This window comes from Chiloscyllium punctatum, unplaced genomic scaffold (assembly GCF_047496795.1).
Source record: "Chiloscyllium punctatum isolate Juve2018m unplaced genomic scaffold, sChiPun1.3 scaffold_1156, whole genome shotgun sequence".
Classification (NCBI taxonomy): Eukaryota; Metazoa; Chordata; class Chondrichthyes; order Orectolobiformes; family Hemiscylliidae; genus Chiloscyllium; species Chiloscyllium punctatum.
The window spans coordinates 3,849-30,019 of NW_027310890.1; the positions used below are offsets into that span (position 1 = coordinate 3,849).

The window sequence follows — 26,171 nt, forward strand, 5'->3', positions numbered from 1 at the left end:
GAGGGTCAGCGCTGAGGGAGCGGGCTGTGTCGGAGGGTCAGCGCTGAGGGAGCAGGCTGTGTCGGAGGGTCAGTGCTGAGGGAGCGGGCTCTGTCGGAGGGTCAGTGCTGAGGGAGCGGGCACTGTCACAGGTCAGTGCTGAGGGAGCGGACTCTGTCGGAGAGTCAGCGCTGAGGGGGTGGGCGCTGTCAGAGGGTCAGCACTATGAGTGCAGGCATTGTTGGGGGTTCAACACTGAGGGAGCAGGCACTGTTGGAGGGTCAGCGCTAAGTGCTGAACCCCCAACAGTGCCCGCACCCTGAGGGAGGGGGCGCTGGCAGAGCATCTGCGCTGAGGAATTGGGTGCTGTTGGAGGTTCAGTGCTGAAGGAGTAGGCGCTGTCAGACGGTCAGCGCTGAGGGAGTGGGCGCTGTTGGAGGGTCAGTGCTGAGGAAGTGGGTGCTGTTGGAGATTCAGTGCTGACGGAGTGGGCACTTTTGGAGGGTCAGCACTGAGGGAGTGAGTGTTTTCTGAGGGTCAGCGCTGAGGGAGTAGGCATTGTCTGAGGGTCAGTGATGAGGGAGTGGGCGTTGTCCAAGGGTCAGTGCTGAGGGAACGGGCACTGTTGGAGTGTCAGTGCTGAGGCCCCCATCTACCATCTTCGCCCATCCACCCGCTCCCTCAGCATTGACCCTCCGACACAGCCCGCTCCGTTAGTACTGACCTTCCAACAGCGCCTGCTCCCTCAGCGCTGACCCTCTGACTTCACCCACTCCCTCAGCACTGACCTTCTGACAGCACCCGCTCCCTCAGCACTGACCTTCTGACAGCACCCGCTCCCTCAGCACTGACCCTCTGACAGTGCCCGCTCCCTCAGCACTGACCCTCCGACAGTGCCCATTCCTTCAGCGCTGACCCTCCGTCAGTGCCCGCTCCGTCAGTGCTGACCCTCCGACAGCGCCTGCTCCCTCAGCGCTGACCCATAGCACCCACTCCCTCAGCACTGACCCTCCGACAGTGCCAGCTCCCTCGGCGCCATCCCCCAGGAGCATCTGCCCTTTCCAAGCAGTCAGCCCTGATGCAATCATCACCACCCCGACCTCGTTATGTCGGTTCACGGGCTCAGGCTTTGGTCATCCCTGCCGCTGGTGTGTGGCTGTAGAGATTGGTGAAATGGGCTTCTTTTGGCAAGGAGAGGTGGGGGGAGTTGGCCACATCTTAGCAGGGATCAGGCGGCTGGCACACTGAGTGTAACTCCTTTGGCACCCGGACTATCCCTCCCTCTTACTCCCGGGAAGTGTTACGCTGGGCACGTTCTGAGATCATGTCTCCTCCTCTCCGTCTGTGGGTTGTGCAAGTGCAGTGTCAGGGCCAGTTCCCGAAAACACTCTACTGCCTGACGCATACTGAGCTGGGAAGTCATTGAAGTTCAGTGTGTGTGTGTGTGTGAGTTCAAGGCAGTTTTCGAGATAAGAGGGAGCTCCAGCAGGAAAGGTGGTTGTTGGAGGGGAGGGCGGGGGTGGGAGTCAGTGTTGCGAGGGGAAACAGAGCCTCTGCGTTCCGCCAAGCTGACAGTCGTTGAGCGCACACGCGGTGCAGTTGTTGCCACTCGGAGATGGGATTTGACGGTGCCCGCTACCTCGTCGCTCTCCTGGTCCTTACGTCCTGCACACCAGCTCAGAGCAGGGACACTTGCTCCCCAACAGGTACTCTCCTGGGGTGGGGAGGGTGGGGAGGGTGGGGAGGGTGGCAGGGCGGCTGGAGGTTGCTCAGGGTTAAAGTCTAGGACAGCAAATTAATCCTTCGATCACTCTCTCCCTGCCCCCTCCCCCATCTCTCTCTCCCCCCCTGCCCTCTCCTCTCCCTCTTTATCTCCCTGTCCCTCTCTTTCGCTCTGTCCTTCTTTCTCCCTGCCCCTCTCTCCCTGTCCCTTTCTGCCCCTCTCCCTTTCCCCCTCTCTCTCTCCTTGTGCCCCCCTTTCTCTCCCTGACCCTCTCCCTCTGTCCCTCTTTCTCTCTCTCCCCTTGTCCCCCCCTCTCTCACTGTCCTCTTCCTCTCTCCCCGTCCCTCTCTCTCTCCCTCCCTGCCTCTCACTCTCTCCCTGTCCCTCTCTTTCTCTTGCTCTTTCTCTCTTCCACCCTCTCAGTTTCTCTCACTCCCTTTCCCGTTCCCTCTTATTCAGTATCAACTTTAGTCAATTCGCACAATGTGTTTCTTTGCACCTTTTGAGCTGTTGGGAAGTGTTCTGTCCTTTGTTATTGGCAGGTGACATCTAAATGTAAGTTGTTGTACTGATGTGGTTATGATTATAAACTGACCGGTAGTTGAGCTGCCCAGACGATCAGGCTAGGGTTTGACCAGGGCTGGGAGACCAGGTGGTTGTCAGTTCAGATGTGAGTCAGTCAACGCTCCAATTGAGAAGCAGGCAAATTCATAAGAAGCCACTTTTATATTACTGTCCTGAAAATGGCAGTGTCATTCTCCAGACCCCTAAACCTCCCACTGAAGACCGTTCCTCTGGGCCCCTACACCTCCCATGAAGACCCTCCCTCTAGACCCCTAATACTTTCCAAAGGCCTAATTTCTGCTCCTTTGCCTTACGGTCTTATGGAAGTGCATCACACACAGACCCACTGCCCTACCGTATCCCTGTAACCGCACATTTAGCATGGCCAATCCACGCTAACCTGCACATCCCTGGGCACTACGGGACAGTTTAGCATGGCCAATCCACCCTAACCTGCACATCCCTGGGCACTATGGGACAATTTAGCATGGCCAATCCACCCTAACCTGCACATCCCTGGGCACTACGGGACAGTTTAGCATGGCCAATCCACCCTAACCTGCACATCCCTGGGCACTACGGGACAATCTAGCATGGCCAATCCACCCTAACCTGCACATCCCTGGGCACTATGGGACAATTTAGCATGGCCAATCCACCCTAACCTGCACATCCCTGGACACTACGGGACAATTTAGCATGGCCAATCCACCCTAACCTGCACATCCCTGGACACTACGGGACAATTTAGCATGGCCAATCCACCCTAATCTGCACATCGCTGGGCACTACGGGACAATTTAGCACGGCCAATCCACCCTAACCTGCACATCCATGATACTACGGGACAATTTAGCATAGACAATCCACCCTAACCCGCACATCCTTGGACACTACGGGACAATTTAGCATGGACAATCCACCCTAACCTGCACATCCCTGGGCACTATGGGACAATTTAGCATGGCCAATCCACCCTAATCTGCACATCGCTGGGCACTACGGGACAATTTAGCACGGCCAATCCACCCTAACCTGCACATCCATGATACTACGGGACAATTTAGCATAGACAATCCACCCTAACCCGCACATCCTTGGACACTATGGGGCAACTTAGCATGGCCAATCCACCCTAACCTGCACATCCCTGGGCACTATGGGACAATTTAGCATGGCCAATCCACCCTAACCTACACATCCCTGGGCACTATGGGACAATTTAACATGGCTAATCCACCCTAACCTGCACATCTTTGGACTGTGGGATGAAACCGGAGCACCCGGAGGAAACCCACGCAGACCCGGGGGGGAGAATGTACGCACTCCACACAGACAGTCACTCGAGGGTGGAATTGAACCGGCGTCCCTGTCACTGTGAAGCAGCAGTGTTAACCACTGAGCCTCTCATCAATACCTGTGAATTGTCAAGAACATCAGTATTTTTGGGTGATAATCAGTTTATCACCTTGTAACATGTGGAGTTTGGACACTGCACGTTAATATGTTGCCTTCTCAATCTATGCCCCCCTCACCCCCTCTCTCTTAAGGCAATAGCCACAGCGTCTCTTGTAATTTCTCTCCATCTCTCACCCATCCCTCAGACTCTCATCTGATTCTCGATGGACACATCTCCTGCATTCAAGCCGCTGTGCCTAACCTAACTTATTATTTCACACCATGTCTATTTTTGGAACTTTCACATCGCATCTTTCTGTCAGACTGAAGTGGTTATAAAATGTTCTGTCTCCTGGAGATGACAGTCAGCTTTAAGACACGTACACGCCGCTTGCTCCCAGTGCTCACCGCTGGCCTTCACTCACCGAGTGTATTAAAGCCATCCTAGCCCCTACACCCCCCTCACTATTTCTGTCACCCCCCTACATCCTTTACACCCCCTCTAGCCCCTACACCCCCACTCCCTATCTGTCACCCCTACCCCTCTCCCTATCTCTGTCACCCCCTACCCCCCTATCTCTATCACCCCCTACACCCCTTCCCTATCTCTGTCACCCCCCCAGCCCCTACACTCCCTTTCCTATATCTGTCACCCCCTCCAGCCCCCTAATCCCCTCCTTATGTCTGTCACCCCCTCCAGCCCCCTACACTGCCTCCCTATCTCTGTCACCCCCTCCAGCCCCCTACACCCCCTCCCTATCTCTGTCACCCCCTCCAGCCCCCTACACTGCCTCCCTATCTCTGTCACCCCCTCCAGCCCCCTACACTCCCTCCCTATCTCTGTCACCCCCCCATCCAGCCCCCTACACCCCCTCTCTATCTCTGTCACCTCCACCAGCTCCTAAACCCCTTACCTCTGTCGCCCCCTCCAGCCTCCTACACCCTTTTCCTATCTCTGTCACCCCTCCAGCCCCTACACCACCCTCCCTATCTGTCACCTCCTGCAGCCCCTAAACCCCCTCCCTCTGTCACCCACTCCAGCCCCTACATCCTCTCCCTGTCACCCCCTCCAGCCCCTAAACCTCCTCCCTATCTCCATCATTTCCTCCAGCCCCTACACCCCCTCCCTATCTCTGTCACTCCCTCCAGCCCCTACACCCTCTCCCTATCTCCGTCATTTCCTCCAGCCCCTACACCCCCTCCCTATCTCTGTCACCCCCTCCAGCCCCCTACACCCCCTCCCTATCTCTGTCACCCCCTCCAGCCCCCTACACCCCCTCCCTATCTCTGTCACCCCCTCCAGCCCCTACACCCCCTCCCTATCTCTGTCACCCCCTCCAGCCCCTACACCCCCTCCCTATCTCTGTCACCTATTCCAGCCCCTACACCCCCTCCCTATCTCTGTCACCTCCTCCAGCCCACAACACCCCCTTCCCTATCACTGGAGGTGGTGACAGAAATTGAGAGTGGGTATAGGGGCTGACAGAGATAGTGAGGGAGTGTAGGTGCTAGTGGAAGTGATAGAGATAGGGAGCAATAGAATAATAGATTCCCTACAGAGTGGGAACAAGCCATTCAGCCCAACAAGTCCACATCGACCCTCCAAAGTGTATCCCACCTAGACCCATTACTCCACCTCAATAACTCTACATTCTTCCTGACTAAGGCACCTAGCCTACACATCCCTGAACATTATGAGACAATTTCCCATGGCCAATTCACCCTAACCTACATATGGACACTAGGGGACAATTTAGCATGGCCAATCCACCCTAACCTACACATCCCTGGGCACTATGGGACAATTTAGCATGGCCAATCCACCCTAACCTGCACATCCCTGGGCACTACGGGACAATTTAGCATGGCCAAACCACCCTAAACTGAAGATCCCTGGGCGCCACGGGACAATTTAGCATGGCCAATCCACCCTAACCTGCACATCCCTGGGCACTATGGGACAGTTTAGCATGGTCAATCCACCCTAACCTGCACATCCCTGGGCACTACGGGGCAATTTAGCATGGCCAATCCACCTTAACCTGCATTTCCCTGGGCACTACAATCTCCGTTAGCACTGCTGCCTCATAGCGCCAGAGACCCGGGTTCAATTCCTGCCTCAGGCAACTGTGTGGAGTTTGCACATTCTCCCCATGTCCGCGTGGGCTTCCTCCATGTGCTCCAGTTTCCTCCCACAGTCCAAAGATGTGCAGGTCAGGTGAATTGGCCATGCTAAATTGCCCGTAGTATTAGGTGATGAGGGGAATGAGTCAGGGTAGGTTGCTCTTCGGAGAGTCGGTGTGGACTTGTTGGGCCGAAGGGCCTGTTTCCACACTGTAAGTAAGTAATCTAATCTAATTCACCCTAACCTACACACCTTTCGACTGTGAGGGGAAGCCCACACAGACATGGGAGGGAGAATGTGCAAATTCCACTCAGACAGTCGCCCAAGGGGGGGATTGAACCTGGGTCCCTGGCACCGTGAGGCAGCAGTCCTAACCACTGAGCCACCATGTTGGATGTCAATGCTCCTTTAACAGATGTCGTATATCAATGTACCTTTCAGAGAGGTGCTCATGGCATGTGACCTGAGGACATAAAAATCTCAACTACAACTCAACTGAAGCAGTATTGTCTGCTGAAATGGAGTTGCTTAGTATTGGCCAAGACACTAATATGCCTGTTGAATATAATAGAACAGAGAACAGTACAGGCCCTTCGGCCCACGATGTTGTGCGGAGCATTTATCTTAATCTACAATCAACCGAACCTCCACACCCCTCCATTTACTGCTGTCAATGTGCTTATTCAGCAGTTGCTTAACTGTCCCTGACTCTACTCTCAACACCGACAGTGCATTCCACACACCCACCACTCTCTGCGTGAAGAAACTACCTCTTACATCTTCCCTAAACCTTCCTCCAATCAGCTTAAAATTATGCCCCCTCGTGACAATCGTTTCTGCCCTGGGGAAAAGTCTCTGGCTATCTACTCTATCAATGCCTCTCATTGCCTTGTACATCTCTATCAAATTACCTCTCTTCCTGTTTCTCTCCCGTGTGAAAAGCCTGAGCTCCCTCAACCTCTCTTCATAAGACATGCCCTCCAATCCAGGCAGCATCCTGGGAAATCTCTGCGCCCTCTCTCGAAGGCATCTACATCCTTCCTATAATGAGGTGACCAGAACTGGACACAATATTCCAAGTGTGGTCTAACCAGGGTTTTATAGAGCTGCAGCAAAACTTTGCGGCTCTTAACCTCAACACACCTTCTTATTGACTTAGAATTAGTTGTGGAAAATATCTGTTGAATCCTTCAATACCGTGGTGTCCACACCCGGTTTCGTACATCACTCGGGACAGCATGAGCTTTGAGAGTAATCTGGGTGGAGTGGAATGTGGAGGGCACGTGACCCTCTGCGACCTTATCAAGTTCCGGGAGAGAATGCAGGACCTGAGCGGTTGCAGCCAAATGCCATGGGGCACGGGAACTGGTCAACCACCCCTCACCCTGTTGGCATGTAGGACAGCCCTTCAGCATGTCCCTGAAGCCAGGTGGACAAAGGTCAAGAAGGACTCAATGGATGGGACTGTACCGTACGATGTGTCATAATCAGACCGAGGGACAGATCATGCTCAGGGCAGGAGCAGTCTCAAGGGGCTGAATGGCCTTTAGCCTGCATGTTTGTAGAGAATAGATCCCCACACTCCACCTGGCCTCCCCCTCCTGACTCTGTCTGCAGCTCATTAGTAATACACAAGGGGTGAAGGCCCGACTGCATTGGAGATAGGATCAGACAGAAATTCACCAGGACGTTGGCCAGTCAAGAGGCGATGGCGAGACTTGGGAAAGGCCGTGAAACAGTGGGAGCTAATGGAAGAGGGATAAAATTGTAAGGCGTGGACAGGACAAACCCAAGAGGTCACTTGGCAGGGTGGAAGGGCTCAGTGAAGCAGAGGGTACAAGGCATGATGGCCTGAATGCTCTCCATTTGTGTCCTTCAATGTCTACATCTCTGCTGCATTTGTTGGCTCTTCCTGTGCTGTACTCCCAGCACAGGGCCAGCATAGGGTTAGTTACAGAATAAAGCTCCCTGCACACTGTCCCCCATCAAACACTCCCTGGACAGGAACAGCACGGGGTTAGATACATATGTAAAGCTCTCTCTACACTGTGCCCCCATCCCAGGGACAGGGACAGTACGGGGTTAGATACAGATGTAAAGCTCTCTCCCCTTCAAACCCTCCCAGAACTGTCCCCTTCAAACTCTCCCAGAACAGGGACAGCGCTGGGTTAGATACAGAGTAAAGCTACCTCTACATTATCCCCCATCAAACACTCCCAAGATAATCACAGCACACGGTTAGATGCAGAGTAAAACTCCCTGTACAGTGTCCGCCATCAAATATCCCCCAGGGCATTGTAGTCTAGTTAGCAAGAATCACATTCAGAGAGACCTTGTCAATTGGAGACAAAACTGGCTTGACGGTGGGAGACAGAGGGTGGTGGTGGAAGGTTGTTTATCAGACTGGAGGCCTGTGACCAGCGGTGTCCCACAGGGATCGGTGCTGGGTCATCTGCTGGACGTCACTTACATCAATGATTTGGATGAGAATTTAGGAGGCATGGTTAGTAAGTTTGCAGATGGTGGTATAGTGATGACAGTTATCTAAGATTACAAAGGGATCGTTATCATCTGGGCCAGTGGGCTGAGGAACGGCAGATGGAGTTTAATTTGGATAAATGCAAGGTGTTACATTTTGGGAGAATGAACCAGGGCAGGATATATACAGTTAATGGTAGGGCCCTGGGTCGTGTTGTAAAGCAGAGACACCAAGGGGCTCAGGTACATAATTCTTTGGAGTTTGCATCACAGTGTGGTTAAGAAGTTGTTTTGCCTTCATCGCTCAGAACTTTGAGTACAGGATTTGGGGATGTCATGTTGGGGTTGTACAGGACATTGGTGAGGCCTCGTCTGGAAAACTGTGTCCAGTTCTGGTAGTCCTGTTACAGGAAGGAGATTATTAAACTGGAGAGGGTTCAGAAGAGATTTACAAGGACATTGTCAGGACTGGAGGGTGTGTATTATAAGGAAAGGCTGGATAGGATGGGACTTTTATCACTAGGAGGTTGAGGGGTGATTTTCTTGAGATTTATACATCATGAGTGGCATAGGTAAGTAAATAGCAAAGATCTTTTCTGGAGGGCGGGGGATTTCAAAACTAGAGGGTATAACTTTTAAGATGAGAGGAGAAAGATTTAAAAGGTACCCAAGGGGAAACATAATTGCACAGAGCGTGGTTCACATGTGGAATAAACTGCTAGAGGAAGTGGTAGAGGTCGGTAGAATGACAGCATTTACACATTTGGACAGATACATGAATAGGAAAGGTTTTGAGGAATATGGGCCAAATGCAGGCAATTTGGACTCGTTTAACTGGGGAAAATTGGTCGAGTTAACTGAAGGGTCTGTTTCCGTGCTCTATGACAAGGGGCAGCACAGTGTTAGGTACGGAATGAAGCTTCCTCTACACTGTTACCATCTCCCAATTCTACAACAGGGACAGCATGGGGTTAGATACAGTGTAAAGCTCTCTCTACACTTTCCCCACCACCCCAGGGACAGGGACAGCATGGGGTTAGGTACAGAGTAAAACTCCCTCTGCACTGTCCCCCATCAACACTCCCAAGACAGGGGCAGCACTGAGTTAGATACAGTGTAAAGCTCCCTCTACACTATCTGGCCCTCAAACACTCTGCGGACTTGGACAACCCGGGGTGAGATACAGAGTAACGCTCCCTCCACACTGTCCGCCAATAAATGTTGCCAAGACAGGGGCAGCACAGGGTGAAAGTGTGAAGAAATGCTTCCTCCTCTCAATGTGAAATGGCTGATCTTTAACTCTGAGACACGCCCCCCCCCCCCCCAATCCTCTGCAGGAACACTCTCCGTGTTCTGGCATCTGCTGGGCCTAAGGATGGAGAGCTGTCTCTGAGCCATGACCCAGTCAAATGGTCCCAGAATCCAACCCGTTTGAATGAGAATCAGTCCCGGTTTGTCTAAAGCCCTGAGGCTCAATCCCTCCTCAGGAGAGGGTTGTACGTTTCAGGCCTCTTGGTAGATGGTTGTCTGACTGATGAAACCAAGTTTCTGAAGTATCTTGCACAATGTTAGGGGCATGTTGAAACTGCCAGGGCCTCTCTGCTCAGCGATCTCCCAGTGAGTTTGGCACCGCAGTGCATACATCCAAGGCGTGTGAAAATCACAACGGCCAATTTACACATGCTCAGAGTGGCAACCACACACTCGACTTTGTCTAGTGTATGAAACCATCTCATTGTGTCATGTCCCAAGATAAACTGATTGTCTCTTTCTCAATCTCTCTGCACCCAAAGTTAAAAATCACACAACACCAGGTTACAGTCCAACAGGTTAAACTGGAAGCAAGAGCTTTCGGAGCTGCTCCTTCATCAAGTGGCGTTCCGAAAGCTAGTGTGCTTCCAATTGAACCAGGTGGACTATAACCTGGTGTGGTGTGATTTTTAACTTTGTCCACCCCAGTCCAACACCGGCATCTCCAAATCGAGAAAGAGACGGATAGAGAAAGGGAGGAAGGAAGGGTACAAAGAGAGGGGCAAAGTAAGTAAAAGAGAGAGATGAAGAGAGCAAGAGAAAAAGAGAAAATACAAGAGTGAGAAAGAGAGAAATAAAAAGAAAGAGGGAGAGGAAGAGAATTTGAGAGAGGCGAAGAGAGGAAGAGAGAAAGAGAAACAAGAAAAGGAGGAAGAGAAAAAAGGGTAAATAAGACAGAGAAAAAGAGGGAGTGAGGAGAAAGAAGACAGCAAAAGAAAGGGAGAAAAGTTCAAGAGTGAGAAAGAGAAAATAAAGAGAAGAAAGAGGGAGAGGAAGAGATTTTAAGAGAGAGGTGAAGAGAGCAAGAGAGAACGAATAAGAGTGACAAGAGGAGGAAGAGAAAAAAATAAGGCTAAGAAGAAGAGAGGAGAGCTAGAGAAAGTAACAGAGAGATTAAGACAGCTGGAGAAAGAGAAAGAAAAAGAACAGGCAGAAGAGAAGGAGCAAGAGAAAAAAATTAGAGAAAGAGAGAAAAGAGATAGAGTCGGAGGCAAAGTCAGAGAGGGACAACAAAGAAAGAAAAAGGTGAGGTAAAAAAAGACATTGGCCATGCCTCAACTTACTGGGAGTGTGTGTGGAGGTGGCTTAACTCTGGAATTCCCACTCTAAACCTCTGTCTGTCTCTCTCACTTCCTTAAACCAGACCTCTTTGACCAAGTCTTTGGTCACCACATCAGGGGGTTTGGGGAGTCAGTGACAGTGTCTTGGGGCAGGATTTGCAACATAAATGGTGCTATACAAGTTTGCAACTTGTTGGTATGAAGTCACAGATCCAGGCCATGGGCAAGTTGAGTGGTGGGCCGGGGTCTGTGAGGCTGAATGGCCTCCAGATCCTGTTCCCCTGACATCCCAGTCAATTACTAGAACTGGGGCCTCAAACAATGGCCAATCCTGGGCACATTCAAGTCCAACTCTATACCAAAGTTAGAATGTGAGGGTAATAATTGGACTTGGGTTGTAAATGGTGGTGGTACCACAGGTGAACCGGTGGCTAAGTGTCCGAGCAATGGAGAAACAAGAATTTTTCTATTGATGCACTGACCTGTTGAGATCCAGGATGCTCTGCCTGAAAGTGCAGTGGAAGCAGACTGTATCTGACCTTTCCAAATCACCAGGGAATGGAGAAATGCCTGAATGGGGGTCAGAGTATTTGGTTTGCGATCGGTAATTTGATGATTTTTAGGTGGTTTCGAATCACCCCCAGATCCCTGGTTCTGACACTGGACTTATTTACTGAATGTGAAATGAAGAAGGGAGTAGACAGGTGTTTCAGGGCAAAGGAATCGCTGTGTTTATTTATCCACAAAACGTTAAGTAAAATTCAAGAAATAGAAACGCAAATGCAATAAAACAGTGAAATTGACACAATTATACCAAGGACAGTAATTAATGTTGAGGAGGAGGAGCCAGTGTTGGACTGGGGTGGACAAGGTTAAAAATCACACAACAACAACTACCTGATGAAGGAGCAGCGCTCCGAAAACTAGTGCTTCCAAGTAAACACAACCAATTTAAACAGAGGTGAAAACACTATTCGAAGCTAAGCAGCAGTTTTAATCACAGACACTTTCTCCCCATGGGGTCCCTGCACTGTCATCACCCTCCCTCCTAACTAGGTCAGAAACTTTGGGTCCTGGTGACTTTCTCTGGGGAAAACACAGGCATTCAGTTACTGAGGTTCTTGTTGTCGGTTCTCTTGGCTAGGAGCAGTCCAATGTCTGAAAGCTCTTGCTCCTACCTTCCTAGGCTGGCTTCCTACCTTCTCGAATGTCCTTTGTTGCTCTTGGTTAGCCTTCCCGGTTCAGCTTCTCTGTTCGGCCTGCATTTGTTGGTTCTGAAGCTGCTTGTTGGGGCTGGAGTTGGTGGGGACGGTTTCTGCAGGAGCTTGATGTTGGAAAAAGCTCTCCCTCTAGCTCTCCCAGATCGGGGCTCGCTGTTATGCAGAGTGTGTGCCTTGTTATCTCTCAAATCTGTGTCGCCATTGTGTTTCTGGAGCTCCCTTTGAGGTCAATTGGTTTCCTGATACTTAACAGTAGGTGTGAATGTATTTCAATAAAGTTAAAAATCACACAACACCAGGTTATAGTCCAACAGGTTTATGTGGAAGCACTAGCTTTCGGAGCACTGCTCCTTCATCAGCTAGGACTTTCAAATAAACCTGTTAGACGATAACCTGGTGTTGAGACTGTGGTGCTGGAAAAGCACAGCATAGGCTGCATCCGAGGAGCAGGAGAATCGACGTTTCGGGCAAAAAGCCCTTCATCAGGAATGAGGCTGTGAACCGAGGGGTGGGGCTGGGGAGAAGGTAGCTGAGAGTGCGATAGGGTATATGGAGGTGAGGATAATGGTGATAGGTCATAGGTTGGAAGAAAGATGGACAGGTCATGAGGGCAGTGCCAAGTTGGAAGGTTGGAACTGGGATAAGGTGGGGGGGGGAAGAGGAAATGAGGAAACTGGTGAAGTCCACATTGATGCCATGTGGTTGGAGGGTCCTGAGGCAGAAGGTGAGGCGTTCTTCCTCCAGGCGTCAGGTTTAGGGAGTGGCGATGGAGGAGGCCCAGGACCTGCAGTTCCTTGGCGAAGTGGGAGGGGGAGTTGAAATGTTCTGCTACGGGGTGATGGGGTTGATTGGTGCGGGTGTCCCGGAGATGTTCTCTGAAGCACTCTGCAACTAAGTGTCCCGTCTCCCCAATGTAGAGGAGACCGCATCGGGGTTCTGTCCTTGTTGTGGTTGGAGGGGTGGGGTTTGAGGTCGGAGGTGCGGTTCGTGGATGAGATGCGCTGGAGGGCATCATCAACCATGTGAGTGGTGAAATTGCAGTCTTTAAAGGAGGAGGCCATCTGGTGTGTTCTGTGGTGGAACTGGTCCTCCTAGGAGCAGATGTGGTGGAGTCAGAGGAATTGGGAATAAGGGATAGTGTTTTTACAGGAGGCAAGGTGTTGTGTGATTTTTAACTTTGTCCACCCCAGTCCAACACTAGCCAATCACATCATGGCTGTTGTGATTAAGTGAGATGTCCAGTATATCTCTATGCATTAATATTGATTAACGTTGATCTGCCGATGCCCCGTTTTGTCAGGGTTGGATGGGGTTTAGGCCATAAGACATATGGTTGGTTGGTTGTTCTTTTAGAGAGAATGTGTGAACTGGATTTTGCGAATGGTTCCAAGCAGCTACCTTGGTGTCTGTGTCATTTGATTTTTAAAAGCTTTTTCCGAAAGTCCAGGATTTCGGTCCAATATTTCAGAACACATGGAGTTTTGCTCAATCCTACAAGGGGCAAAGCAGCACTTCTAACAGGATGTGAAGCAACGATGGGCTGAATTGGCCTTTCGGTGCTTTATGATTTCGTTAACTCTCAGGCAGGACAGGGTGGGACCCACTACTGCAGATGGGCGATGTACCTGAGGGAGAGGAATCAGTGATGCCCACTGCAGTTGAATTGTCCAGAGGAAAGTAGTTACAAAGGAATGAGAGCAGGTTTGGGTTGGGGAATTGAGTTCTTCCGAAAAGGTTAGTGATGGACACTGATGGACATGTTAAGAAAACAGTTCATGACTCACAACAAAGCTATGCACCGGTGAAGAAATATTCTAGGAAGGGGATAAGCCAAAGTAACGGTGATATCGAATTGAAAGAAGAAACTAGACAATGTTGCAAAGTTGAGTGGTAAACCAGAGGATTGGGCAAGATTTAAAAAACCCAACAAAGAACAATGGAAACAAAATGAAGAGAGTGAAAATAAACAATGTGGGTAAACTAGCAAACAATATAAAAAATGGACAGGAACATCTTTCTCAAAAAGGAAGCGAGTCATTAAAGTGAACAGAGACCCCTTAGAGCATGAGGCTGGGGAAACAATAATGGGAACAGGGAAATGGCAGAGTAGTTGAAAAATACTTTGCCTTAGTCTTCACAATAGAAGACAATAAAAGCATTCCAAATATACTGAATATTTAAAGGGCAAAAGGAGGGCAGGAAATAAATACAATAATCATCGGGGAAAAGATAGGAGGGAAAGTGATGGGGCTAAAAATTGATCAGTCCCCTGGATCCGATGGGATGCATCCCGGGATATTAAAGTAAATAACTATAGACAGTGGATGCCGTGGTAGTAATTTTCCAGGAATCCTTGGAAACATCCCAGAGGATGGAAGACTACCAATGGAACAACTTTATTTATAAACAGAGGGAGATTAGAACAAGTACAATACTGTGTACAATTCTGATCTCCCTCCTATCCGAAACTTGAAAGGGATCAGGAAAGATTTACAAGGATGTTGCCAAGGTTGGATGGTTTGAGCTACAGGGAGAGGCTGAATAGGCTGGGGCTATTTTCCCTGGAGCGTCAGAGGCTGAGGGCGTGACTTTATAGAGGTTTATAAAATCATGTGGGGCACTGACAGGGTGAATAGCCAAGGTCTTTTCCCTGGGGTATGGGGAGTCCAAAACCAGAGGGCAAAGGTTTAGGGTGGGAGAGGAAAGATTTAATAGGGACCAAAGGTGGAACATTTTCACACAGAGTGGTGCGTGTATGGAATGAGCTGCCAGAGGAAGTGGTGGAGGCTGGTACAATGACAACATTTAAAAGGCATCTGAATGGGTATATGAATAGGAAGGGTTTAGAGAGATATGGGCCTAATGCTAACAAATGGGACTAGATTAGGTTAGGGTATCTGGTTGGCATGGATGAGTTGGACTGAAGGATCTGTTCTGTGCTGTATAACTCTATGACACTGTAAACAACTATGGACCAGTTAGCTTAATATCTGGTGAGAAAAAAATAGCATCTATTTTAAAGGATGTAACAGGCCATTTAGAAATGCATATGATCAGAGTCAGCATGGCTTCATGAAGACGCAATCATGACAGATGAATTTATTAAAATCCTTTGAGGAGATAGCAAGGAGGATAGATAAAGGGGAAGCAGTTGATGTAATAAAGTTAGATTTTCAGAAGATATTTAATAAGTTAGCACACATTAGGTTACTAAATAAGACAAAAGCTTTGGTGTTGGAAGTAGTTTATGGCTAGAGTATTGGCTAACTCACAGAAGCCAGAGAGTTGGGATATGGGGCACATTTTCAGACAACAATCTAAAATAGTTGGAGTGCCACAGGGATCAGTGTCAGTGCCACAATAATTTACAGCACATTAGACGACTTGAACAAGGGAAGTGAATGCACTATCTCCAAGTCTGTAGAGAACACAGACACTGGGGACAAGGCAAGTGGTGAGGAAGACAGAAAGTCTGCAGAGGGATACAGACGGGTCAAACGAGAGTGCTGAAACTTGACAGATGGAATATAATGTGGAAACATGCAAAGTCTGGCAGGAAGAATAGAGGAGTTGAATATTATTTCAATGGAGAAAGTGTGGAACAGGGGGATTTTGGAATCCTTGCCCGTGATTCACATAAAGCTAGCCTTCAACTTGTGTGTCACTGGGAGACCCAATGAAATGTTGGCCTTTATTTCAAAGGGAATGGAGTATAAAAGTCAGGAAGTTTTGCTAAACCTATACAAAGCTCTAGTCAGAGCACAGCTGGAATACCGTGAATGGTTCTGGGGACTCGTATCTAAGAAAAGTAGACTGGTATTGGAGGCAGTCCGGAGAAGGTTCAATTGGCTGATCTTGGGTGCGGAGGGACTGTCTGATGAGGGAGACGTTGTGTAGGTTGGGGCCTGGAGGTTAAGAAGAATGAGAGACAACCTTTTTGAAGATTCTCACGGGGACATTCATCCTGATGAAGGGCTTATGATCGAAACATCGATTCTCCTGCTCCTCGGATACTGCCTGACTGGATGTGTTTTTTTCAGCACCACACTCTTCGACTGAGACAGATTTTTAATCTGGAAGGGGATCGAGGGGTTATGGAGAAAAGGCAGGAAAGTGGGTATTGTGGATTATCAGATCAGATTGAATGGTGGAATAGACTCGATGAGCTTCTGCTACAGCTTAAGTGCACCCACTGGGGAGGCACAATGCCGGATAGAACTGAGGGGTGGGGGGGATACGAAGAGAACCGATCAGGTAGCAGGGAATCTATGAAGCAGAGGAACAGCATGCGTGCTCAAGGCTGAGTGGGGGGAGGGAAGAGGTAGTGGCAAGTTTGAGCAAGACAGAGGTGTCATGACACCTCGACGATCTAACCTTTACACAGCAAACCACAAAAACACTTTGCAGACTGACTGTTGACATGCACCATTAAGTTGCTGTGCAGATCTCCCTCATTAATATTCTGCACTCCCTGGGGGAAGCCAGCTCACAGCAGCCAGATTCATGCTGTAACCATTTCTGCCAGTGCAGAACCTCCGCAGGAGTGAACAATCACTGCCCATAAGCTTCACCCAACAACAACCCTCTGTACTTACCCTCTTGTCAGTCGGGCAACGCGGGAAAACGGTGTTCATCTTTAAAGCACCTTCAAATACTCTCTGGACAGGGACAGCATGGGATTAGAGACACAGTAAAGCTCCTTCTGTACTGTCCCCATTTAACACTCCCAGGACAGGGGTAGCATGGGGTTATGATGGAATTGAGTCAGAGAAAGCCCGCACTGTGGAGTATCAGTGCTGAGTGAGTCCCACGCTATTGAAGGGTCAAAGCTGAGTGAGTGCCACATGTCGGATATATCTGAGTAGTGACTGGGCACTGACGGAGAGTCAATGCTGAGGGAGTGGGAACTGTCGGAGGGTCAGTGCTGAGGGAGCGGGCGCTGTTGGAGAGTCAGCGCTGAGGGAGCGGGCACTGTTGGAGAGTCAGCGCTGAGGGAGTGGGAACTGTCGGAGGGTCAGTGCTGAGGGAGCGGGCGCTGTCGGAGGGTCAGTGCTGAGGGAGCGGGAACTGTCGGAGGGTCAGTGCTGAGGGAGCGGGAACTGTCGGAGGGTCAGTGCTGAGGGAGCGGGAACTGTCGGAGGGTCAGTGCTGAGGGAGCGGGAACTGTCGGAGGGTCAGTGCTGAGGGAGCGGGAACTGTCGGAGGGTCAGCGCTGAGGGAGCGGGAACTGTCGGAGGGTCAGTGCTGAGGGAGCAGGTGCTGTTGGAGGGTCAGCGCTGAGGGAGCGGGAACTGTCGGAGGGTCAGTGCTGAGGGAGCGGGTGCTGTTGGAGAGTCAGCGCTGAGGGAGCGGGTGATGTTGGAGGGTCAGTGCTGAGGGAGCGGGTGCTGTTGGAGGGTCAGTGCTGAGGGAGCAGGTGCTGTTGGAGGGTCAGTGCTGAGGGAGCGGGTGCTGTCGGAGGGTCAGTGCTGAGGGATCGGGTGATGTCGGAGGGTCAGTGCTGAGGGAGCGGGTGATGTTGGAAGGTCAGTGCTGAGGGAGCGGGCACTGTCGGAGGGTCAGTGCTGAGGAAATGGGGGCTGTTGAAGATTCAGCGCTGAGGGAGCGGGTGCTGTCGGAGGGTCAGTGCTGAGGGAGTGGGTGCTGTTGGAGAGTCAGCGCTGAGGGAGCGGGCGCTGTCGGAGGGTCAGTGCTGAGGGAGTGAGTGCTGTTGGAGAGTCAGCGCTGAGGGAGCGGGTGCTGTCGGAGGGTCAGTGCTGAGGGAGCGGGTGCTGTTGGAAGGTCAGTGCTGAGGGAGCGGGTGATGTCGGAGGGTCAGTGCTGAGGGAGCGGGTGATGTCGGAGGGTCAGTGCTGAGGGAGCGGGTGATGTCGGAGGGTCAGTGCTGAGGGAGCGGGTGCTGTTGGAAGGTCAGTGCTGAGGGAGCGAGCACTGTTGGAGGTTCAGTGCTGAGGGAGCAAGCACTGTTGGAGGGTCAGTGCTGAGGGAGTGAGCACTGTTGGAGGGTCAGTACTGAGGGAGTGAGCACTATTGGAGGTTCAGTGCTGAGGGAGTGAGCGCTGTCGGAGGTTCAGTGCTGAGGGAGTGAGCGCTGTCGGAGGGTCAGTGCTGAGGGAGCGGGCACTGTCGGAGGGTCAGTGCTGAGGGAGCAGGAACTGTCGGGGAGGGGGGCAGTCAGTGCTGAGGCAGAGGACGCTGTTGGAGGGTAAATCAAGGGCCCCTGTCCTCTCTCTCTTGGGTGGGTGCAAAACTATTAAAGAGAAACCGGTAGGTGGGAATTGTCCCCAGTTGCCCTGGCATCACTAATATAGCCAGGGATGGAGATAATAAGTGGGATCTTGCTGTGCATCTCACCACCTGCCCTATCTCCACCTTTTAAGAGGGCTGCTCATGTCAACAAGTACATATTTGGCCACAGTGAGCTGGAGGAAGACATTGGGTGGATGCAAGCTGTTTCCTTTACAGGGCCATATTGTTTCTGTGCCGTCTGCATGTTTCTTAACAAAATGATTACCATGGCAAAGAGAGACTAAGAAATGAATTAGTGACGCTAACTGAAAGGGAACTGAGTGGGTGGCGTGTTTACAATTCAGCCACCAAGTCTCTCTGCTTCGGAGACAGTGGCAGCCCACGCCCAGTGCTTCTGTTCCGTTGGTAATTCTGTGCCCCTCTTCCCCACCCTCTGTACCTCACTCCTCTGTTTGATCAGGACGCAGCAGGCAAGGTGAATGTGAGCGTATGAATTGTTTGCCTCCCTGGAAACCCTTCCCGCCTTTCCGGCAAGATCTTTAACCGAGGTCACAACTCTGGCCTCCTGAATGGACTTGAAAGGTTCCACCAACGTTTACAGACGGCTGCTGATCTTCCCTAACATCTTAGGGCCATTATTTCTTCCCCACAAGGAGGTGTGGGGGGTTGGGGGGTATACACATCAGGAGCTACAACCAGGGAACCTAGGAGGTCTTCTGTTCTCGACTCAGGGGTCTAGGCTGAGATGGTAGGCCCAAGGGCCCGGACCCAGGCCAGAAGCAGCACCCAGGCTTGTGATTCCTATCCTGACTTCCGGCTCAGGCCGGACATGATCTAATGGAATGCCACTGAGCTGAAAGACCAGAGGCTGATGTTCTGGGTTCAAATCCCACCGCAGCCCTTAGGTTAGACCCTATGGAACCCAGGGGGAGATAGCTGGACACAGAATTTACATAAGCATAGGAGACAGAGGGTGGTGGTGGGTTGCTTGGACTGGAGGCCTATAACCAGCAGTGTTCCACAGGGATCGGTGCCGGATCCACTTGCTGTTTGTCATTTATACAAACAATTTGGGATATGAATATAGGAGGGAGTAAGCTCGCAGTTTTGACAGAAAAATAGGGAGTGTAGTGGACAGCGAAGGTGATTATCTGAGAGTACATCGGGACCTTGATCAGATGGGCCAATGGGTCGAGGAGAGTCAGATGGAGATTAATTCAGATAAATGTGGGATGTTGCAATTTGGAAAGGCAAACCAGGGCAAAACTTATACATCTAATGGTAGGGTCTGGGGGAGTGTTGCTGAATAAAGAGACCTTGGAGTGCAGGTTCACAGCTCCTTGAAAGTGGAGTCGCAGGTAGACAGGATAATGAAGGCGGCATTTGGTATGCTTTCCTTTATTGGTCAGGGTTTTGAGTACAGGAGTTGGGAGGTCATGTTGTGGCTGTACAGGACATCGATGAAGCCAGTTTTAGAATACTGCATACAATTCTCGCTGCCTTGCTGTAGGAAGGATGTTGTTAAATTTGAGAGGGTGCATAAAAGACTTACAAGGATGTTGGAGAGTTTGAGCTCCAGAGAGAGGCTGAATAGGCTGGGGCTGTTTTCCCCGGAGCATCAGAAGCTGAGGGGTGTCCTTACAGGTTAAAACCATGAGGGACATGGACAGGGTAAACAGATGGGGGAGTCCAAAACTAGAGGGTGCAGGTTCAAGGTGAAAGGGACCTAAGGGGCAACATTTACCACACAGAGGGTGGTGCATGTATGGAATGAGCTGCCAGAGGAAGTGATGGAGGCTGGTACAATTGCAACATTTAAAAGGCATCTGGATGGGGACAGGAATGGGAAGGGTTTAGAGGGATATGGGCAAAGTGCTGGCAAATGGGGCAAGGTCAGATTGGGATGTCTGTTCAGCACCAAAGAATTGGACCCAAGGGTCTGTTTCTACAATGTATGGCTCTACTCAAATCTGGAATTGGCAGCCAGTTCAGGTGATGGTGATGGCGGCTGTGCCAACATCATCAGTTGTGGTAAATACCGCATCGTTCACCAAGGTGGGGAAGGAAATCTGCCGTCTTTACGGCAGTCTGGATCTACATATGACTCCAGACCCAGACTCAGCCATTGAGCAGACTCTTAAACTCTGAAAATGCCCCGAGCAAGGCACTCAGTTCAAAGGGTAATTAGAGATGTCATTGTCACTGAGCCCTCATTTAATCTTCTCCCTTAAAATGGACATGGGCGAGGCCTGGGATTGGCTGCCCCTTCCCATTTGCCTCTTGGAGTGTCTATAGTGTGCAGTGGGTGAGCCAACAGACTCCGGCTGACATATGCTGAAAAGGCTCCTGATGGTGAAACGAAGGAGTCGGAAAAGTGTTGAGGGGAAGGAGGGCTGTTCAGCCCACCTCCTTCCCCCATCTCTCCTCCAACCCTATGCCTCCCCCTGCCTTCTCACCCTTTCCCAGGAATTCTGTCATCAGAAACATCCTGGATTTCCTGCAGCCAGTTGACATGGGAGCTTCCAATGCTGGCAGCATGCCATTCAGCCCCATCTGATCTTGGCCTGTGTGTGAAACGCCTCCGCCCATTCCCCCTTTTCATGTCACTGATTGAGCAAACCTTTCCTACTCCTCTCTCTCTCCCTCTCACATCCAAGAACAAGGCAGGAGAGCGGTCCCCTCCACGTCCCAACTCAACGTCATGGTCTTCAGTTGGCCTGCTGTTTTGTCACCTCCTTCAAAACATTGTACTTTCTATTTCTCTCAACTCCGACTCCAAGTTCCCATGCTCAGCGATTTCCCAATGTATTTTCTGCTTCTTGTGGTTACTGCACTGTGACAACAACAACGTTTAACTTCCCCATTCTGACCCACAAGGGAAGGAGGGAATGCGTTGTCCCTCACCTCCCTCGTGTCAGCTGGTTCTCACTAAGATCGCCAACAATGGCTCCTCTTGGAAACACCACTGAACATGGAAAGTGCTGCTGGGCTTGTCGTAGTCACGTGGAGTCTCCCCATGCCTTTGCGTATAGTCAGTGGCAGCTACTTAAATGTACTCCCTCGTACTTAAGGTAAAATTGCCATAGAGCTGGTCAGCACAGAAACAGACCGTTTGGCTCAACTTGTTCATGCCGACCAAATATCCCAACCTAATCTAGTCCCATTTGCCAGCACTTGGCCCATATTCCCTCCAAACCCTTCCTATTCATGTCCCCATCCAGATGCCTTTTAAATGTTGTCATTGTACCAGCCTCCACCACTTCCTCTGGCAGCTCATTCCATATACGCACCACCCTCTGTGTGGAAAAGTTGCCCCTCAGGTCCCGATTAAACCTTTCCTCTCTCACCTTAAACCCAGGCCCCCTAGTTCTGGCAGCATGCTCCACGGCACTGGGAAAAAGACCTTGGCTATTTACCCTATCCATGCCCCTCATGATTTTATAAACATCTACAAGGTGACCCCTCAGCCTTCCATAGGAAACAGCCCCAGCCTATTCTCCCTATAGCTCAAATCACCCTGGTAACGTCCTTGTAAATCTTTTCTGAACCCTTTCAAGTTTCACAACATCCTTCTGATAGGAAGGAGACCAGAATTGCACGCAATAGTCCAAAAGTGGCCTAACCAATGTCCTGTACAGCCGCAACATGACCCTCCCAACTCACATACCCATAGTCCCACTCTACTGTTTTAAAATGAAAGTAAAGCCACCCTCTACTATTTTAGACAAAAAGCAAGCTTCCTCTACTCTTTGAAACTAAAGCTCCCTTCACACTATTTCCACCAAATACTCCCAGGGACAGGGACAGCACCCTCACAGAGCAGAATGGCCATCAGTCACTGGCCCAACAATGGAAGTAGATGAGGGCAACAGCACTCACCATGGGAATCCAGGAGGAATATTACCCCAAGAATGAGCTAGACACCAAACAAATGGACTATGTCAACATACATGTGTACCATCAAGGCTACTGCACAATTTGAAGACTACAGATTAATGTGCAGAGACTGATGGGAGTGGAACAGTCCAGTGTTAATATCTAATCCAATTTTTCTTTTCATTCGCTCATGGGATGTGTTTATTGCGCTATCCCTAATGTCCAACAAAGTTTTTCACTGTGCCTCGGTACACGTGATAATAAATAAATTCAATTCAAGCAGTTAAGAGTCATAGAGTCATGTCACGTATAGGCCAAACCTGCAGATGTTCATGAAGTAGATGAGGTTTCCTGACAATTGACAAGAGATTCATGGATATCATGAGACTCTTGATTTTATTGGGCTCAAATTCCACTATTGGCCGTGGTGGGATTTTAACCAAAGTCTTTGGATTAATATTCCAGTGATAACACCACTAGACCTCCCGTTGTTAATGAATGATTGTACTCAATTTGCATTCTTGCCTCCTTTAACTCTCAATACACTGGCCAGCTTGCCAGAGTTATCTCACATCGGCTTCGGTTCTAATGGACATTATGTGTATTCATTGGGAGACATTCAGCTCACATTATACACTGTCCGTGGGTCAGTACTAAGAGAGCAAGCATTGTCAGAGGGTCAGCACTGAAGGAGTGCCACATTGTCAGAAGGTCAGCGCTGAGGGAGCAGGCACTACCAGAGGGTCAGCGCTGAGAGCAGGCACTGGCAGAGGGTCGGTGCTGAGGGAGCACTGCACTGCCAGAGGGTCGGTGCTGAGGGAGCACTGCACTGCCAGAGGGTCGGTGCTGAGGGAGCACTGCACTGGCAGAGGGTCGGTGCTGAGGGAGCACTGCACTGCCAGAGGGTCGGTGCTGAGGGAGCACTGCACTGCCAGAGGGTCGGTGCTGAGGGAGCACTGCACTGCCAGAGGGTCGGTGCTGAGGGAGCACTGCACTGCCAGAGGGTCGGTGCTGAGGGAGCACTGCACTGCCAGAGGGTCGGTGCTGAGGGAGCACTGCACTGCCAGAGGGTCGGTGCTGAGGGAGCACTGCACTGCCAGAGGGTCGGTGCTGAGGGAGCACTGCACTGCCAGAGGGTCGGTGCTGAGGGAGCACTGCACTGCCAGAGGGTCGGTGCTGAGGGAGCACTGCACTGCCAGAGGGTCGGTGCTGAGGGAGCACTGCACTGCCAGAGGGTCGGTGCTGAGGGAGCACTGCACTGCCAGAGGGTCGGTGCTGAGGGAGCACTGCACTGCCAGAGGGTCGGTGCTGAGGGAGCACTGCACTGCCAGAGGGTCGGTGCTGAGGGAGCACTGCACTGCCAGAGGGTCGGTGCTGAGGGAGCACTGCACTGCCAGAGGGTCGGTGCTGAGGGAGCACTGCACTGCCAGAGGGTCGGTGCTGAGGGAGCACTGCACTGCCAGAGGGTCGGTGCTGAGGGAGCACTGCACTGCCAGAGGGTCGGTGCTGAGGGAGCACTGCACTGCCAGAGGGTCGGTGCTGAGGGAGCACTGCACTGCCAGAGGGTCGGTGCTGAGGGAGCACTGCACTGCCAGAGGGTCGGTGCTGAGGGAGCACTGCACTGTCAGAGGGTCGGTGCTGAGGGAGCACTGCACTGCCAGAGGGTCGGTGCTGAGGGAGCACTGCACTGCCAGAGGGTCGGTGCTGAGGGAGCACTGCACTGCCAGAGGGTCGGTGCTGAGGGAGCACTGCACTGCCAGAGGGTCGGTGCTGAGGGAGCACTGCACTGCCAGAGGGTCGGTGCTGAGGGAGCACTGCACTGCCAGAGGGTCGGTGCTGAGGGAGCACTGCACTGCCAGAGGGTCGGTGCTGAGGGAGCACTGCACTGCCAGAGGGTCGGTGCTGAGGGAGCACTGCACTGCCAGAGGGTCGGTGCTGAGGGAGCACTGCACTGCCAGAGGGTCGGTGCTGAGGGAGCACTGCACTGTCAGAGGGTCGGTGCTGAGGGAGCACTGCACTGCCAGAGGGTCGGTGCTGAGGGAGCACTGCACTGCCAGAGGGTCGGTGCTGAGGGAGCACTGCACTGCCAGAGGGTCGGTGCTGAGGGAGCACTGCACTGCCAGAGGGTCGGTGCTGAGGGAGCACTGCACTGCCAGAGGGTCGGTGCTGAGGGAGCACTGCACTGTCAGAGGGTCGGTGCTGAGGGAGCACTGCACTGTCAGAGGGTTGGGGCTGAGGGAGTGGGCACTGCCAGAGGGTCAGCGCTAAGGTAACACTGCGCTACCTACTTTGCCAGCTCGCTAGGAGGCATGATTGAATGGTCAGTACTGCCTGGGAAATGAAATATGTCAGCTGATAGGCCAGTCTGCTGGAATGTATTTGGCAGACAAAAAATAACCAGCTCTTGCATGGTACACTGATGGGTCCTTTTCACTTTCTAGCGTCACCCAATGGCACGAGAGCTGCCCGCTTTGGTGAACATGTCACCATGGAATGTGGAACAGACAAAATGCACAGGTTGGACGAAATTGAATGGAGGTTGAACAATAAGAGACTGAGCCCTTCACTGCGCCACACCATGAACTCCACCACCCTGATCTTAAACTCCACGCAACTTAAAGACACCGGCAACTACATGTGTCTGCGAAACAACACACCAGTATTCAGTGTCCGGCTAATCGTCCAACGTGAGTGCAATAAAAAGCACACTACAGCACAGAGCCTAATCAAACAAGCCTAATCAAACAGAGCCCGGTCTACAGAGAGTATTCAAACAGCGTCTGTTCTACAAAGAGTATTCAAATAGCGCCCGGTCTACACAGTCAATTCAAACAGCGCCAGGTCTACAGAGAGTATTCAAATAGCGCCCGGTCTACACAGTCAATTCAAACAGCGCCAGGTCTACAGAGAGTATTCAAATAGCGCCCGGTCTACACAGTCAATTCAAACAGCGCCTGGTCTACAGAGAGTATTCAAATAGCGCCCCGCTTACAGCCATATTTAAACTGCACAATTGATAGTATATTTAAATAGCACGCAGTCCACAGGCACATATGAGGGACCATTGTGTTGTAGGTTGGTTAACATTGAGGGACTGCTGCATTGTTGGTGGTGCTATCGTTCAGGATGAGATTCAACAGAGTCACGTTCTTACTCTCGCAGGTTACAAAAAGGAGCCCAAGTCTGTTATTGGTCTAAAAGGGAGAGGGCATAGGTGAGGATGTGGAGTTTTCCACGTTTTCCTGGGTCCAATCTTTAGCCCTTCAACCCGCACTGCTAATGACAAAACAATCCCAGATGATTTGGGTGATCAGCACATTACTGTGCTTGGGATCCTGCTGTGCGCGAATTGACTGCGATGCAGCAGAGAGCGCGCTTTGGATGGTATTTTGTTGCCTAGTGTGAAACACTTGGGACCTGCTGAATGGCACAAGGTGCTCGAGAAATGAGCCAGATTTCCCCGAGTTGTATTTTGCCTTGCGGTCTAAGCAGAGAAAGTTGGGAACGGAATAAAGGCCTGTTTGTTTTCCCTCCACTTACCCCAACAGAGATCCCAAGGGCTCCGACCCTTTCATGCTTTGTCAAGTCATACCTGAGCCCCATCAGGTGTCAGTGGAGGTCAGAGGAGCTGAACAGACTTACCAAATGCACACTCTCCTTCCGGAAAAGGTAGGAACACCTTTGAAGTTCAATGAGGATTTTTGGAGGGTCAAATACAGCTGTGGGTCAAAGCCAGAAAGAATTGGATTCAAGACCCATTTCCCAGATCTCAGCCTACACTATCAGCAGTGATGCCATTCAACTAAGGAATGTTTTTCTGAGGCACGTATTCAAGAGCTAACAGGCACAGTGGCAACGAAAACAGGCAGTGGTTCTGCCAGGTAACCTGGGCATTGATCTCTGTCAGTCATGTCACACATTATTAAAGGCTGGAGGTGACAGAGATATGGAGAGGGTGTAGGGGTTGG

The 26,171-nt window shown here is 51.1% G+C and overlaps 1 protein-coding gene across 1 annotated transcript; it reads left to right on the top strand.

Moving 5' to 3' along the window:
• The first annotated feature begins 1,066 nt into the window (after window positions 1-1,066).
• Window positions 1,067-26,171, top strand: LOC140474737 (interleukin-6 receptor subunit alpha-like). The gene is made up of 3 exons (XM_072567727.1): window positions 1,067-1,685; window positions 24,645-24,890; window positions 25,752-26,171. The coding sequence occupies exons 1-3, from the start codon at window positions 1,595-1,597 to the stop codon at window positions 25,874-25,876; spliced, it is 462 nt and encodes a 153-aa protein (XP_072423828.1). The 5' UTR covers window positions 1,067-1,594; the 3' UTR covers window positions 25,877-26,171.

Bases quoted from the DNA above. Each gene is read 5' to 3' on its own strand.
- LOC140474737 (XM_072567727.1), top strand. From the start codon at position 1,595: ATGGGATTTGACGGTGCCCGCTACCTCGTCGCTCTCCTGGTCCTTACG. The intron at 1,686-24,644 runs GTACTCTCCTGG...TTCACTTTCTAG, and splicing joins GGACACTTGCTCCCCAACAG to CGTCACCCAATGGCACGAGA. The intron at 24,891-25,751 runs GTGAGTGCAATA...TTACCCCAACAG, and splicing joins TGTCCGGCTAATCGTCCAAC to AGATCCCAAGGGCTCCGACC.